The sequence below is a fragment of the Lolium perenne genome, chromosome 1 (genome assembly GCF_019359855.2).
Source record: "Lolium perenne isolate Kyuss_39 chromosome 1, Kyuss_2.0, whole genome shotgun sequence".
Lineage (NCBI taxonomy): Eukaryota > Viridiplantae > Streptophyta > Magnoliopsida > Poales > Poaceae > Lolium > Lolium perenne.
The window spans coordinates 62,762,388-62,777,175 of record NC_067244.2 but is presented as its reverse complement, the minus strand read 5'-3'; the positions used below and the strand labels follow the sequence as shown (position 1 = coordinate 62,777,175).

Below are 14,788 nucleotides of genomic sequence, written 5' to 3'. Positions count from 1 at the left end.
GTGAGGCTTCGTGGCGCTGGGGAATCCTTCGTGGGACCCCCACCTCTCCAAACATGACGTACCTTCTTGCAAAGGAATGGAACACGAGAATAAACCTTCGTCTCCGCATGTTATCGGTTATTTCTAACCGAACTCTTATTTGTGATATATCTGCCTGTGAGAGCCTTTGTGCTCGAGTTAGTTGTATCATCATATAGGGTGCCTCACCTAGTTTGCATTAGGCTCATCTTTATATTCCTCAAATCCTTATATTTCAAAGAAAGAATTAAAATTTGTAGAAACCTATTCAACCCCCTCTAGGTTTACCATCTCTGAACTTTCACCTAGGTACCACTAGGTAGAGACCGACCTTTGCGAAGGGAAAATTCGTCCCACACAAGGTACTTACGGTTGACATGTGTCAGCCCCGCTTGACACGCCCGTCCACGCGAGTAGAGCAGCTCTAGTACTTAGGTCCACGCGCGTAGATCCGTGTCGTCCGGCCGCGCGCGTACAGCCGCGTACGTCCGGCCGCACACACGAGAAATTACAGGTACAAAAGTTCAGTCGCCCACACAAGCAACTACATGTACAGTTGCGCCAACGAGCAAGTACATGTACAGAAGTACAGTCGCCCACACAAGCAAGTACATGTACAATTGCGTCAACGAGCAAGTGCAGGTACAGTTGCGTCAACGAGCAAGTACAGGTACAGAAGTAGTCGCGCACACGAGCAAGTACTGGTACATACAGAAGTACAATCGCGCACACGAGCAAGTACAGAAACACAGTAGCGCACACGAGCAATTACAGTTACTGAGTAAAGGAAAAAAAACTGCATCAAATGCACTAAAAACAGAAATACTTATCAGTTGAAGCACGAGTACAATTAGGTACACACCACGAGTACAACCGTACTAGTGTTGAAAGTACGGGAAAAAATATTTCAAAAACTACCAATGTGGGATCTAGTTTTGAAGATCTCGACACGATGATCTCAAAAGTGAGAACGCATCGTAATTTGGACTTACGCTTGTCGAGATATTTCATTTTAAAAAAAACGAATCTACAAAATAAAGGGGAAAAGCTGATACAACGTAGCCCCTCTGTCTTCTCTCTCCTCCCTCATCTCCACATTACTTCCCCTTGCGACACGTGGCGAGTACGGAGACCACTTTCTATTGATTTTATGGCACCACAGGGTACCACTTATCGCGTGCGAGCGAGTTGTCTTCCCTTCGCGAAGGTCGATCTTTTTCTGATGATTTCAGAATTACCTCGCAGGAGCAGACGTAGGTGCTAGCCCTGGCGAACAAAAAAACTGGACTCCCCAACTGCAAGTAACACCCGCTGGAAGTAGCGAGACATAGTTCTCATAGATCGTCCGAATATGCTAGGGATCATTTTGAACCTCTGGTTATGACCCATAACATGGAGAGACATGGTGACTTGCTCTTCCACGGATGTGTGGATGCTATCATATAGCAGTCCTCTTTTGCTAAGCATTTTGACAAGTGTATAGAAAGGGGCTCTTCTCATCTGAAGCATTTGGGTTACCTCGAACTTGTTGCAATTGTAGATGTAGTTTAGGTTCGTCGTCCTCTCTTGATCTCGTAGTAGCATTGGACCTTAGGTGAGTGAAACGAGGAAAGGCAGCACAGCTGACAACTCTCTTGTGCAGAAGGAGCTCTAGGCCTGAATGATAGCGATAAGTGCTACAGCGTGATGTAGAGCTCGATTTGGTCATCCTACTCAAATCGATCTACACTTAGGATGGTCCAAATCAACGCTATAAAGTTCTAGGTAAATGGATCTACCAGTAGGCTAGCTCGGCATATCGTATGACGGAGAAGAGCTAGAGTTGGAGAAGAAGGAGATCAGCATCTGTCTTCGCTGCACACAGCAACGCGGGTGTGCTATCGAAGACGAGCCCCTTCTCCAAAGGATGGCGAGGGTACAATACGGGAGTACATATCTGGGTTGCCTTCGCCGCTAGCGCCGGTGTCAGAAATAGGAAAGAGGATTTCTTTTGCTGGGGGATAATGGAGGTGGTAACTGAAAAAAGGAGGTGACCCCGCAGGGCGTTGTCAAGTTTTGTCGCGCCCCGACCTGCCCCTGTATAAATGGTGATTCGGACGTTTCTTGAGCACCTATCCAAAATGCTTTTTTTTCCACGAAAACGCAAAAAGCTTTGCGTTTCGATTCATTGATTGAAAAAGAAGTTTACATTACAAGCCTAAGAAAAGGCCGAACACCCACAGTACACACCCGACACTCAAACTAGACTACGACAAAAAGGCCGAAATCCGTCGAGTGCTCCTCCAGGACACTGCAGAGTGAGCTCCTCCGGAAGACAAAACCCTTGCCGATGAAAGTCGTAGTGCTTGTGCATCGTCGAAATTACCAAGAGCCTGCCAGCTGCAGCCAAGACGCGTACCACCTGAATCCCGCGAGCCCACCACGGCTCAGCTGGGAGCATTGCTGCTCCGGCCTCGACCCAAATCCAAGGAACGCCGTCGGCGCAGCGGCTAGCTCCCGGCAACCTCGACAGACGTGCAAGTGTGCAGTCTTCAGCAGCCTGCCAACAAACACAGAGGCCAGCCCACCACTGCTCATCCAGAGGCATGCTCGCGCTGATCGAGGAAGATCCTCGTCGCGCAAGCCACCGCGATACTACTCGAAAGGCCGGCGCGCTACCTGCATCGCAAGACACCTCCCACGTGGTCAGCGCTGAGATCCACGAGGAAGAACTACGGCCCGAACTCAAGTTCCCAAGACAACGCCTCCAAGGAGGGTACGACGTCCAAGACGTCGTCGTCGCCCGATTTGGCTAGCCAAATCTGAGGTTTTCACCCGGAACATGAGACCCTAGGCAAGGGAGGTGCCGAAACTCCTCGGTGACGCCACAAGAGGAAAACGGCGCCCGCAGGCGTCGCCGTCACCGGCCCCGAAAGGCAGGCCTTTCGCCCAGAGCATGGTTCCTCACCACTGCAGGCTGTCCATTCTTCGCCAAGACCTCCTGCGCTGACCCTTTTCTCTCAAAACGCTAGCCTTGGCAGCGCAACCCGCCGGCAGCATGTCCAACGCGCCAGGTCGGGGGCAGCCATGCCCACAAAGGGACAGGCCGCCTAAGAGGGGCACTACCGAGCCGCAAGCGGCACAAGTGCCACCATGGGGTGGGTCGCTGCGGGACTGCACACATCCACCTCAGAGAGCATCGCCGGCCACCCAACACCGTCCACCTTGTCACCAGCGCCGCGCGGACGCCACGAGCCGCCACACCAAGATGGTGTAGGGTTCCGCCCAACCCGGCCAGAGCAGCAGCACCATGCGCTCGGAGCCGAGAAGGACGGACAAGGAGGAGGTGCCTGGCCGCACCCAGGCGCAGGAGGGCAGGACGGCCGGGGCCCACCAAACCCAGATCGGGCCCAAAGGGCCCAGATCCGAGCCAACAAGCCCGCGCCGCCATGGCGCCATCTCCGCCGGCACCACTGCCGCGCCGGCTGCCGTCGTCCCAGCCGTCGCCGTCGGCCGGCCACCCGAGACTACAGCTTGACCGCGCCGCCCGCCGCCGGACTTGGTGGCCGCCCGAGGGCGGCCCGCCGCCTCCAAAGACGGGGACGCCGCCACGCCACGAAGCCGCCACGCCGGCTGGCCGAGGCAGCCGCGCCGCCGCGCCCCTCGTCAAGCGCGCCGCCCTCACCGGCCCCGTCGGTCCGCGCCAAGTCTTCCGCGCAAGGGGGGGAGGAGTCCCTGCCGCCGCCAGCGTCCGGGCTTTGCCCAGCGACACCCTCCGGCGGCAGCGAGGGGAGGGGTCTGGGCCGGTGGCGACTAGGGTTCCCTCCCATCGCCCACGGGAGCGACGAGGGGGAACGAGAGAAGGAACGAGAGAAGTAAGCTTCTCGTTTTTTCTATCCGAAATGCTTTGAGGCTCTAGCTGGCCACAACCCACAACGCAGGGCATGCGAATGCAGATCCTCTAGAGAGTCTCGATAAAATTGGGAGACAGAGGCGCAAGCCCGCGGAATAGTGCTAGTGGGGCGTGAACTGTGAAGAGAAACAGACGATGTGATTAAAAATGGTACTCCACTGGTACTAGAGGCGTACCGAGTGCTGCGAGTGCACGAGAAAGAGAAGCAATGCAGCACATCACATGGCCCGGAGCGGAGCGGAGCACCCTGCACGGTCGGCCAAGCCATGGCCCATCTCGCTGCAGCTGCAGGTGGTTGCATCTACCCGCCTAGCATTCATGGAGGAGAGGACCCAATTAATTCCGATCCCTCTCACCTCGCTCTCAAATCATCCAGCTCAAAAGCGAGCTCGCACGCACTGTCGATCCTCACTCTCGTCAATGCTAATTCGAGCACGGGTTCAGACTCAGACGACGATCCAAGGTATCATCTGCATGATTAATTACGCATGCAAACATGCAATGTCAGTGACGACGGATTAACCACACAACAGTCAGGATGATCCATCCGCTGTGCCAAGAAACGAGGCTAATTGATTGATTAACCCAAAAAAGAAGGTAGTACATGATGATCCGTTCGATCTCACGGCACGGTGACAGTGACCCCGACGCCGGCGCCTCCGGAGAGCCCGAACGGCAGCGCGCCCCCGAACGTGGCGCCGACGCCGATCGACACGGCGGCCTCGGCGCACGCCACGGGGCGCGACCCCGGGATGCGCAGGCAGCTGAGCCCGGCGTCCCCCGGCGCGCCGTCGCACTCGGGCTGCGGCCGCTGCATGCCCCGCCCCGGCACGCAGTTGCCCGCGAAGTCGAACACGCTGCGCCCCGCCAGCGCGTCGCAGCCCTGGCTGATCCCGGAGAAGAAGTTGAAGGCCACGGACAGGTTCGTGATCCGCCGCAGCTCGCACACCAGCTCCGGGAGCTCCCCCGTCAGCTGGTTGTGCGCGATGTTGAGCACCTCGATGCCCGACAGGCACGACAGCGTGCTCGGCAGGTGCCCCGACAGCAGGTTGCTGCTCAGGTCCAGCACCTCGATGCACGGCAGGAACCCCAGCGCCTCCGGGACGCACCCCGTCAGCCGGTTGTTCAGGAACAGCACCTCGCGGAGCCGCCCGCCCGCGCCGCCGTAGCTGTACGACGTCGGGACCGGGCCCGTCAGACGGTTGTTCGCCAGCGTGATCACCGTCGCCGGCGACGACCACAGCGTCTCCGGGATCGACCCCTCGAACTGGTTGTTGTTCAGGAACACCGCGTCCAGGTTCTTGGCGAACACCTCCTCGGGGAGCTCGCCGGAGAAGCCGTTGAACCGCAGGTCCAGGTACACCAGCGACGGGATCAGCAATGTGGACGCGGGGAAGGGACCGGAGAAGAGGTTGTTGCTCAGGTCGAGCTCGGTCAGGTACTGCAGGTCACCGAGCGTGTCCGGGACGGCGCCGCCGAGGCGGTTGCTGTTGAGGTGGATGAACGTGAGGTGGGCAAGAAGCGACACGGCGGCAGGGAGCGTGCCCTTCAGGCTCGCGTGGTTGAGGTCAATGCCCGCAACCACAGCGCCGGCCGCCTCCGCGCCGGGGGGCGGCGCCGAGCAGTAGACGCCCTTGTAGGAGCAGACGTTGGACCCCTGCCACGACGACAGCGCGCCGTGGGGGTCATCGGAGATGGCAGCCTTCAGCGCCTGCAGAGCCGCGTACTCTTGCCCGCCGTTGCTCTGCGTCAAGGCGGGGCTGGGAGGAGACGGCGGTGGCGAGGCGCCATTGATCCAGGGGCCAAATGTGGCGCTGAAGCTGAGCTGGGAGGTCGGGGACGGGGAGGACAGAAGCAGCAGCAGCACGACGGCGACGGCGACAGCATCTACACGGAGCATTGCGAGAGGATGGAAATGTCGGAGCCCCATGGCTTCTGTATGGGGTTGGCTTAATTATTCTTCACCTGCTTCTCCTTCTCCTTGGAGTACGTTCTTGTGGCCAAGGAGTGAGCTTCTTTCAGTGTCGGCGTGTCATGTGTGATCCCCGAATCTAGGGACAGTGTTGAGGGTGGTGTGCAAGTCCATGCACTACCAGCTGGTTGATTGATTAATTTGTTTCCTTTCTTCTCGTGTTGCTTTGCTTGGTGCTCTTCACATCAACGACAACTAGAACTCATGAGTGTTGGTGTGCAAGACTCCAAATCCCCTATTGCGACGTTTTTCCTTCCTCATGTGTGAACTGATCTTCCAAGGGGGTCCCACCATTGGTGAGATTTACAGTTTTCAGAAAATTCAAATTAAGTTCGACTCACACTGTTTTTCTTTGTCAAACTCTAAAATTAAGATCAGGTTACATGTGTCGACTTTGAGGGCCTCTTCAATTCAAACTATTTGAGTAGATATTTTGGAGGGTTCAAATACTTCGATTTTTTCTTCTATGTTTCTGGTTTGATTTGTAGGATTGAATCCCATAGGAATCTTTACTAATCAATCCTTTTGCCTAAATGGCTCTTACCTATTTCACCTTTTGGTTAAGCAACTTTTTTTGGCACGGTTTTGCTCACAACAAAGTTCAACAATGGCAACTCAGTTTTACCCGGGCCAAGCTCGTAGTTCGTAACATTTTTCTGATTTAAATTACAAGACTAGGAATTTGATAATTTGCGGGGCTTCAAAATTACATGGATATACTATGAGGACTTCTTTGGATAAGAATTTTCATAGAAAATTTGGAGGGAAAACGTTTTGACTAAAGGAATGGAACCTCCAAGATTTTACGACATTATTCTTACACCTCAATTTTATAGGAATTCTCCATCCACACTAACATATTTAATACACTTATTCTCGTAGGACCGAGGCTTCCTACTCGTCGACGGTGACACCGATGCTTGGGGCTTGCCTCCTGCACGCTGAAGAGGCTGATGGTGATCTTCTTCCTAGATCATGTAGGCATGGATCTAGGCTCGGGGGGGGGGGGGGGGCATGTGATTGGGGAGGGAGATGTTATCGTTGCCGGTTTCTCGCGTGTGTTGTCGGCGCAATGTCCGCTGACGTTTGACAAAGGGGTGGTGAAGGGAAAAGTGCATATGTGCAGTCAGTGTGACTTGCCATGCCATTGGGCCGGAGCAAGGGCTTGTGGAACCCCCCCTCCTATTTTTGCGAGCCAGTGGTGGTACTCATTCTTCGTCATGTCACAATCTAGCCATCAACCCCTTTGCCAATCGGCAACCGGTGGTCGGAGAAGTAAGTCCTTGCTGCAGTTTGGTGCTACTTAGCGATTACTTGGTATTGTGGTGTTGTGCAACTCTCCACCACATGTTTTTGTGTTGCAGCTTCTGCTTGTTTCTTAGACTCCAACACTGCGATGTTACTTGGAGGGCTAGACAAGGTATGTGATAGTTTCTCTATGTTTCTGGATCACTACGATGAGCGTGAAGGTTGGTTTCGGGCGAAAGCCTTGTCCGGGAAGCTGGTGCCTATGATCATGACACTTGAGTACGACATTTACCTCCTTTGAGGCATCATCGTGAGGCCTTCTTTTCCCCTCATACTGGTCTTTGGTCTCAAGGTGAAAATCCGGATCCTTGCAGGTTGGGTGATATGGGGTGGCCCGATCTTCTCAGTAAGCAACGGTGGTGATGATGATCACGGGGTGATGGCAGCGGAGAAACACGACGATGTAGTGGAAGATAACTTGTATGACGCAACGAGATCTCTCGATTGGTCCCTGTCGCCAATGCAACAGCTCTCAACCCTGCAAGATATTCGCAACTCCACACACTTGCGCACGTAGCCGCCGACCACGAAGCGGTAAGTTGCAACCGTCTCATTCCCAATGGAACAGCAGATCACACAAGACTTTTTCAGGATCTACACAATATCAAGCAATATGGTGTAGGGATTCAATAGTTTTGCTAGAGCAAACAACTAAGAACTAGGGTTTATCTTAAACGTGGTCTGAAGCAGCTAGGGGGGTGTCCTGGGGACTTATATAGGCGTCCGGGACGACTCCTGGTCGAAAAGATACAAGAATAACCGACCCAGAATAGATTTGGTCGAGACAGACTCGGACGGATCCGGTCTGGAATCCGGTCAACCGGACCTGGGACCGGGCCGGCCGGTCTGGCATCCGGTCAACCGGGCGGCAACCGGAAAGTTCGCAACTTCGTCCGGTTTGGCCCCGGTACGATGCGTCCGGTTGGCGCCCGGTCAACCGGGCCAGGGACCGGGCTAGCCGGTCTGGAGGCCGGTCTAACCGGGTGCTGGACCGGCCTGGACGTCGACTTCTCCTCTCGCGCATGCCTCCCGCTTCTCCCTCGCGCATCCATGAGATATCTTCATGTACAGCTCCATGTCCAGCTTCATGTCGTCTTCATGTCCATCTGCTCCTCTACTCCTCGTGCGATGCTCGTCTCCTCTTGATACCTCATGATACATAAGTAATAGGACTTAGGCAGTATAAAGTTCTCATCAATCAAAGTACCGTTTATAAACAAGTTCACCTGTTGTTTAAGTAGCTTCGCACGAGCCCTTGTAATTGGTCCAATCCGAACTTCATTGGACTTGAGCTTCACAGCAGGTTCATCTTCATTTATCAATGACGGAGGTAGTGGTGTAGTAGGGATGTCCTCATCATCTCCCCCCCCCTTCAAAAGGCGTCGACCTCGACGCTCCAAGGTCTTCTCCGTCATATGGTGTCAAATCAGCAACATTGAAAGAATTACTGACACCAAACTCATCAACTGCAAGATCTATCGAGTATGCATTATCATTGATCTTGGCAAGCACTTTGTAAGGACCATCTCCACGAGGCTTCAACTTAGACTTCCGCAGCTTCGGGAACCTATCCTTGCGAAAATGTACCCAGACCATATCACCAAGCTTGAACAACATCTCTTTGCGCTTCTTATTCATCCGTGCAGCATTGCTCTTGCCTTTCTTCTCTATCAACTCTTTAGTCTTCACATGGATTTTTCGCACAAAATCTGCCCTCTTGGATGCCTCCATATTAACTCTCTCATGTATGGGCAAAGGCAACAAGTCAAATGGAGTAATGGGTTTAAAACCATACACCACCTCAAAAGGACATAGCTCCGTGGTAGAATGTACTGCCCTAATGTAAGCAAACTCTACATGCGGCAAACACTCTTCCCACTCCTTCAGGTTCTTCTTGATCATGGATCTCAACAGTTGTGACAAGGTTTGATTCACCACCTCAGTTTGTCCATCAGTTTGGGGATGACAAGTAGTACTGAACAGTAGCTTTGTCCCTAGCTTTCCCCAAAGTGTCTTCCAGAAGTAGCTCATGAACTTCACATCACGATCAGAAACAATAGTCTTCGGAACTCCATGTAGTCGAACAATCTCCCTGAAAAACAGGTTAGCAATATGCGACGCATCGTCGCTCTTGTGGCAGGCAATAAAGTGTGACATTTTAGAAAATCTGTCCACTACCACAAATATAGAATCATGGCCTCTCTTAATACGCGGCAAACCCACCACAAAATCCATACTAATATCTTCCCAAGGTGTAGTAGGTGACGGTAATGGAGTATACAAACCGTGAGGCTTCAGCTTGGACTTGGACTTGTTGTAAGTAATGCACCTCTTCACATACCTGTCCACATCCCGCCTCATCTTTGGCCAATAAAAATGATCAGCGAGCATGAGTAGCGTCTTCTCACGCCCAAAGTGACCCATCAAACCTCCAGCATGTGATTCCTGTAATAAGAGCAAACGCACAGACGATTCTGGAACACATAGTTTGTTAGCTCGAAACAAGAACCCATCATGTATGTGATATTTTTCCCATGCTTTACCAAGAGCACATAAGCGATATGGTTCAGCAAAATCATGATCCGTAGCATACAAATCACATAGCACTTCTAATCCAGAAATTTTAACATCAAGTTGAGTTAATAGCATATTCTTCCTAGATAGAGCATCAACAACAATATTATCTTTTCCCTTCTTATGCTTAATAATGTATGGAAAAGACTCAATGAACTCAACCCACTTAGCAAGACGCTTATGCAAAGTAGATTGTGCTTTCAGATATTTCAAAGCTTCATGATCAGAATGTATGATAAATTCTTTTGGCCACAAATAATGTTGCCAAACCTCAAGAACTCTAATTAAAGCATACAATTCTTTATCATATATTGGATAGTTCAACTTAGCACCAGAAAGTTTCTCAGAAAAATATGCAATTGGGCGACCCTCTTGCATCAACACACCACCAATTCCAATACCACTAGCATCACATTCAATCTCAAATTGCTTATTGAAATCAGGAAGTGCAAGCAACGGTGCAGAAGTTAACAATCGTTTCAGTTCATCAAAAGCATGATCTTGGGCTGCGCCCCACTCAAAAACAACACCCTTTTTAGTCAAGTCATTCAAAGGTGCAGCAATAGTACTAAAGTTGGGCACAAATCTTCTATAAAGCCAGCTAGACCATGAAAACTTCTAACTTGACTCACATTCATGGGAGTAGGCCAATTTTGAATAGCTTCAATTTTAGACACATCTACTTCTACTCCATGCTTAGAGACAACATAACCCAGAAATATGACCTTATCTTTGCAAAATGTGCACTTCTCAAGATTACCATAGAGTTTACTATCATGCAACACTTGCAAAACATGTCGAATATGTATAATATGATCAGATTCATTGCGGCTGTAAATTAATATGTCATCAAAATACACAACCACAAATTTGCCAATAAAATCACGCAAAACATGGTTCATCAATCTCATGAAAGTGCTAGGTGCATTAGTCAAACCAAAAGGCATTACTAACCACTCATATAAACCAAATTTTGTTTTAAAGGCGGTTTTCCACTCATCCCCTTCTTTCATCCTAATTTGATGATAACCACTACGCAAATCAATTTTAGAGAACACAGCAGCACCACTCAATTCATCTAGCATATCCTCTAAACGGGGAATAGGGTGACGATTGATACGTCTCCGACGTATCGATAATTTCTTATGTTCCATGCCACATTATTGATGATGTCTACATGTTTTATGCACACTTTATGTCATATTCGTGCATTTTCTGGAACTAACCTATTAACAAGATGCCGAAGTGCCGATTCTTTGTTTCTGCTGTTTTTGGTTTCAGAAATCCTAGTAAGGAAATATTCTCGGAATTGGACGAAATCAACGCCCAGGGTCCTATTTTGCCACGAAGCTTCCAGAAGACCGAAAAGGAAACGAAGTGGGGCCACGAGGCAGCCAGAGCATAGGGCGGCGCGGCCCAAGCCCTGGCCGCACCGACCTGTAGTGTGGGCCCCTCGTGACGCCCCTTGACCTGCCCTTCCGCCTACAAATAGCCTTCGTCGCGAAACCCCCAGTACCGAGAGCCACGATACGGAAAACCTTCCAGAGACGCCGCCGCCGCCAATCCCATCTCAGGGGATTCAGGAGATCGCCTCCGGCACCCTGCCGGAGAGGGGAATCATCTCCCGGAGGACTCTACGCCGCCATGGTCGCCTCCGGAGTGATGTGTGAGTAGTCTACCCCTGGACTATGGGTCCATAGCAGTAGCTAGATGGTTGTCTTCTCCTCATTGTGCTTAATTGTCGGGTCTTGTGAGCTGCCGAACATGATCAAGATCATCTATCTGTAATTCTATATGTTGTGTTTGTTGGGATCCGATGAATAGAGAATACTTGTTATGTTGATTATCAAAGTTATGTCTATGTGTTGTTTATGATCTTGCATGCTCTCTGTTACTAGTAGATGCTCTGGCCAAGTAGATGCTTGTAACTCCAAGAGGGAGTATTTATGCTCGATAGTGGGTTCATGTCTCCGTGAATCTGGGGGAGTGACAGAAACCTCTAAGATTATGGATGTGTTGTTGCCACTAGGGATAAAACATTGGTGCTATGTTCGAGGATGTAGTTACTGATTACATTACGCGCAATACTTAATGCAATTGTCTGTTGTTAGCAACTTAATACTGGAGGGGGTTCGGATGATAACCTGAAGGTGGACTTTTTAGGCATAGATGCATGCTGGATAGCGGTCTATGTACTTTGTCGTAATGCCCAATTAAATCTCACTATACTCATCATAATATGTATGTGCATGGTCATGCCCTCTTTATTTGTCAATTGCCCAACTGTAATTTGTTCACCCAACATGCTGTTTATCTTATGGGAGAGACACCTCTAGTGAACTGTGGACCCCGGTCCAATTCTCTATACTGAAATACAGTCTACTGCAATACTCGTTCTACTGTTTTCTGCAAACAATCATCATCCACACTATACATCTAATCCTTTGTTACAGCAAGCCGGTGAGATTGACAACCTCGCTGTTTTGTTGGGGTAAAGTACTTGGTTTGTGTTGTGCAGGTTCCACGTTGGCGCCGGAATCCCTAGTGTTGCGCCGCACTACATCTCGCCGCCATCAACCTTCAACGTGCTTCTTGACTCCTACTGGTTCGATAAACCTTGGTTTCTAACTGAGGGAAACTTACTGCTGTACGCATCACACCTTCCACTTGGGGTTCCCAACGGTCGCGTGCTGTACGCGTGTCAAGCTAAATTTCTGGCGCCGTTGCCGGGGAGATCAAGACACGCTGCAAGGGGAGTCTCCACATCCCAATCTCTTTACTTTGTTTTTTTTCTTGCTTAGTTTTATTTACTACTTTGTTTGCGGCACTAAATCAAAATACAAAAAAAAATTAGTTGCTAGTTTTACTTTATTTGCTATCTTGTTTGCTATATCAAAAACACAAAAAAATTAGTTACTTGCATTTACTTTATCTAGTTTCCTTTATTTACTGTTGCTAAAATGGGTACTCCTGAAAATACTAAGTTGTGTGACTTCAAAACCACAAATAATAATGATTTCTTATGCACACCTATTGCTCCACCTGCTACTACAGTAGAATTCTTTGAAATTAAACCTACTTTACTGAATCTTGTTATGCGAGAGCAATTTTCTGGTGTTAGTTCTGATGATGCTGCTGCCCATCTTAATAATTTTGTTGAATTGTGTGAAATGCAAAAATATAAAGATGTAGATGGTGACATTATAAAATTAAAATTGTTCCCTTTCTCATTAAGAGGAAGAGCTAAAGATTGGTTGCTATCTCTGCCTAAGAATAGTATTGATTCATGGACTAAATGCAAGCATGCTTTTATTGGTAGATATTATCCCCCTGCTAAAATTATATCTTTGAGGAGTAGCATAATGAATTTTAAACAATTGGATACTGAGCATGTTGCACAAGCATGGGAAAGAATGAAATCTTTGGTTAAAAATTGCCCAACCCATGGACTGACTACTTGGATGATCATCCAAACCTTTTATGCAGGACTGAATTTTTCTTCGTGGAACCTATTGGATTCAGCTGCTGGAGGTACCTTTATGTCCATCACTCTTGGTGAAGCAACAAAGCTTCTTGATAATATGATGATCAATTACTCTGAATGGCACACGGAAAGAGCTCCACAAGGTAAGAAGGTAAATTCTGTCGAAGAAACCTCTTCCTTGAGTGATAAGATTGATGCTATTATGTCTATGCTTGTGAATGATAGGACAAATGTCGATCCTAATAATGTTCCGTTAGCTTCATTGGTTGCACAAGAAGAACATGTTGATGTCAACTTCATTAAAAATAATAATTTCAACAACAATGCTTACCGGAACAATTCTAGTAACAACTATAGGCCATATCCTTATAATAATGGCAACGACTATGGTAATTCTTATGGGAATTCTTACAACAATAATAGGAACACACCCCCTGGACTTGAAGCCATGCTTAAAGAATTTATTAGTACACAAACTGCTTTTAACAAATCTGTTGAAGAAAAGCTTGGGAAAATTGATATACTTGCTTCTAAAGTCGATAGTCTTGCTGCTGATGTTGATCTCTTGAAATCGAAAGTTATGCCTAATGAAAATCTTAGTAATAAAATTGTTACTACAGCAAATGCCATCCAAGTTAGAATTAATTAGAATATAAGATTGATGGCCGAATTGCGTGCTAGGTGGGAAAGAGAAGAAAATGAAAAAGAAGAGAATATAGCTAAAGTTTGGACTATTACCACCACTAGTAATGCTAATGCTACACAAGTTGCTGCACCTCCTACTAATACTAATAAAATAATTGGTGTTAGCAATGTTTCCACTTCTAATGCAAAGCGCGAGAAACTGCACAAATCGCTAAAATCATTGAAAGCTTTGTGATAAAACTGCTGAAATTTTTTCCAACATTGGGGATGATGATCCCATTGCTTTAGATTATAATTGTTTGAATTTTGATGATTGCCACATCTCTGAAGTTATAAAGTTCTTGCAAAAACTTGCTAAAAGTCCCAATGCTAGTGCTATAAATTTGGCTTTCACGCAACATATTACAAATGCTCTCATAAAAGCTAGAGAAGAGAAACTGGAGCGCGAAGCCTCTATTCCTAGAAAGCTAGAGGATGGTTGGGAACCCATCATTAAGATGAAGGTTAAAGATTTTGATTGTAATGCTTTATGTGATCTTGGTGCAAGTATTTCCGTTATGCCTAAGAAAATCTATAATATGCTTGACTTGCCACCACTGAAAAATTGTTATTTGGATGTTAATCTTGCTGATCATTCTACAAAGAAACCTTTGGGGAAAGTTGACAATGTTCGCATTACCGTTAACAATAACCTTGTCCCCGTTGATTTTGTTGTCTTGGATATTGAATGCAATGCATCTTGTCCCATCATATTGGGAAGACCTTTTCTTCGAACTGTTGGTGCTATCATTGATATGAAGGAAGGTAATATTAAATATCAATTTCCTCTCAAGAAAGGTATGGAACACTTCCCTAGAAAGAGAATGAAGTTACCTTTTGATTCTATTATTAGAAC

General features: G+C 48.5%; 1 protein-coding gene across 1 annotated transcript; it reads right to left on the bottom strand.

The window, feature by feature from the left end:
* Nucleotides 1-4,471: 4,471 nt before the first annotated feature.
* Nucleotides 4,472-6,029, bottom strand: LOC127295350 (uncharacterized). The gene has a single exon (XM_051325293.2). It carries the CDS (start codon nucleotides 5,838-5,840, stop codon nucleotides 4,533-4,535), a length of 1,308 nt encoding a protein of 435 aa, XP_051181253.1. The 5' UTR covers nucleotides 5,841-6,029; the 3' UTR covers nucleotides 4,472-4,532.
* Between the last annotated feature and the right edge of the window lie 8,759 nt (nucleotides 6,030-14,788).

Excerpts from the sequence above, each read along its gene's own strand:
- LOC127295350 (XM_051325293.2), bottom strand. The coding sequence starts at position 5,840 with ATGGGGCTCCGACATTTCCATCCTCTCGCAATGCTCCGTGTAGATGCT.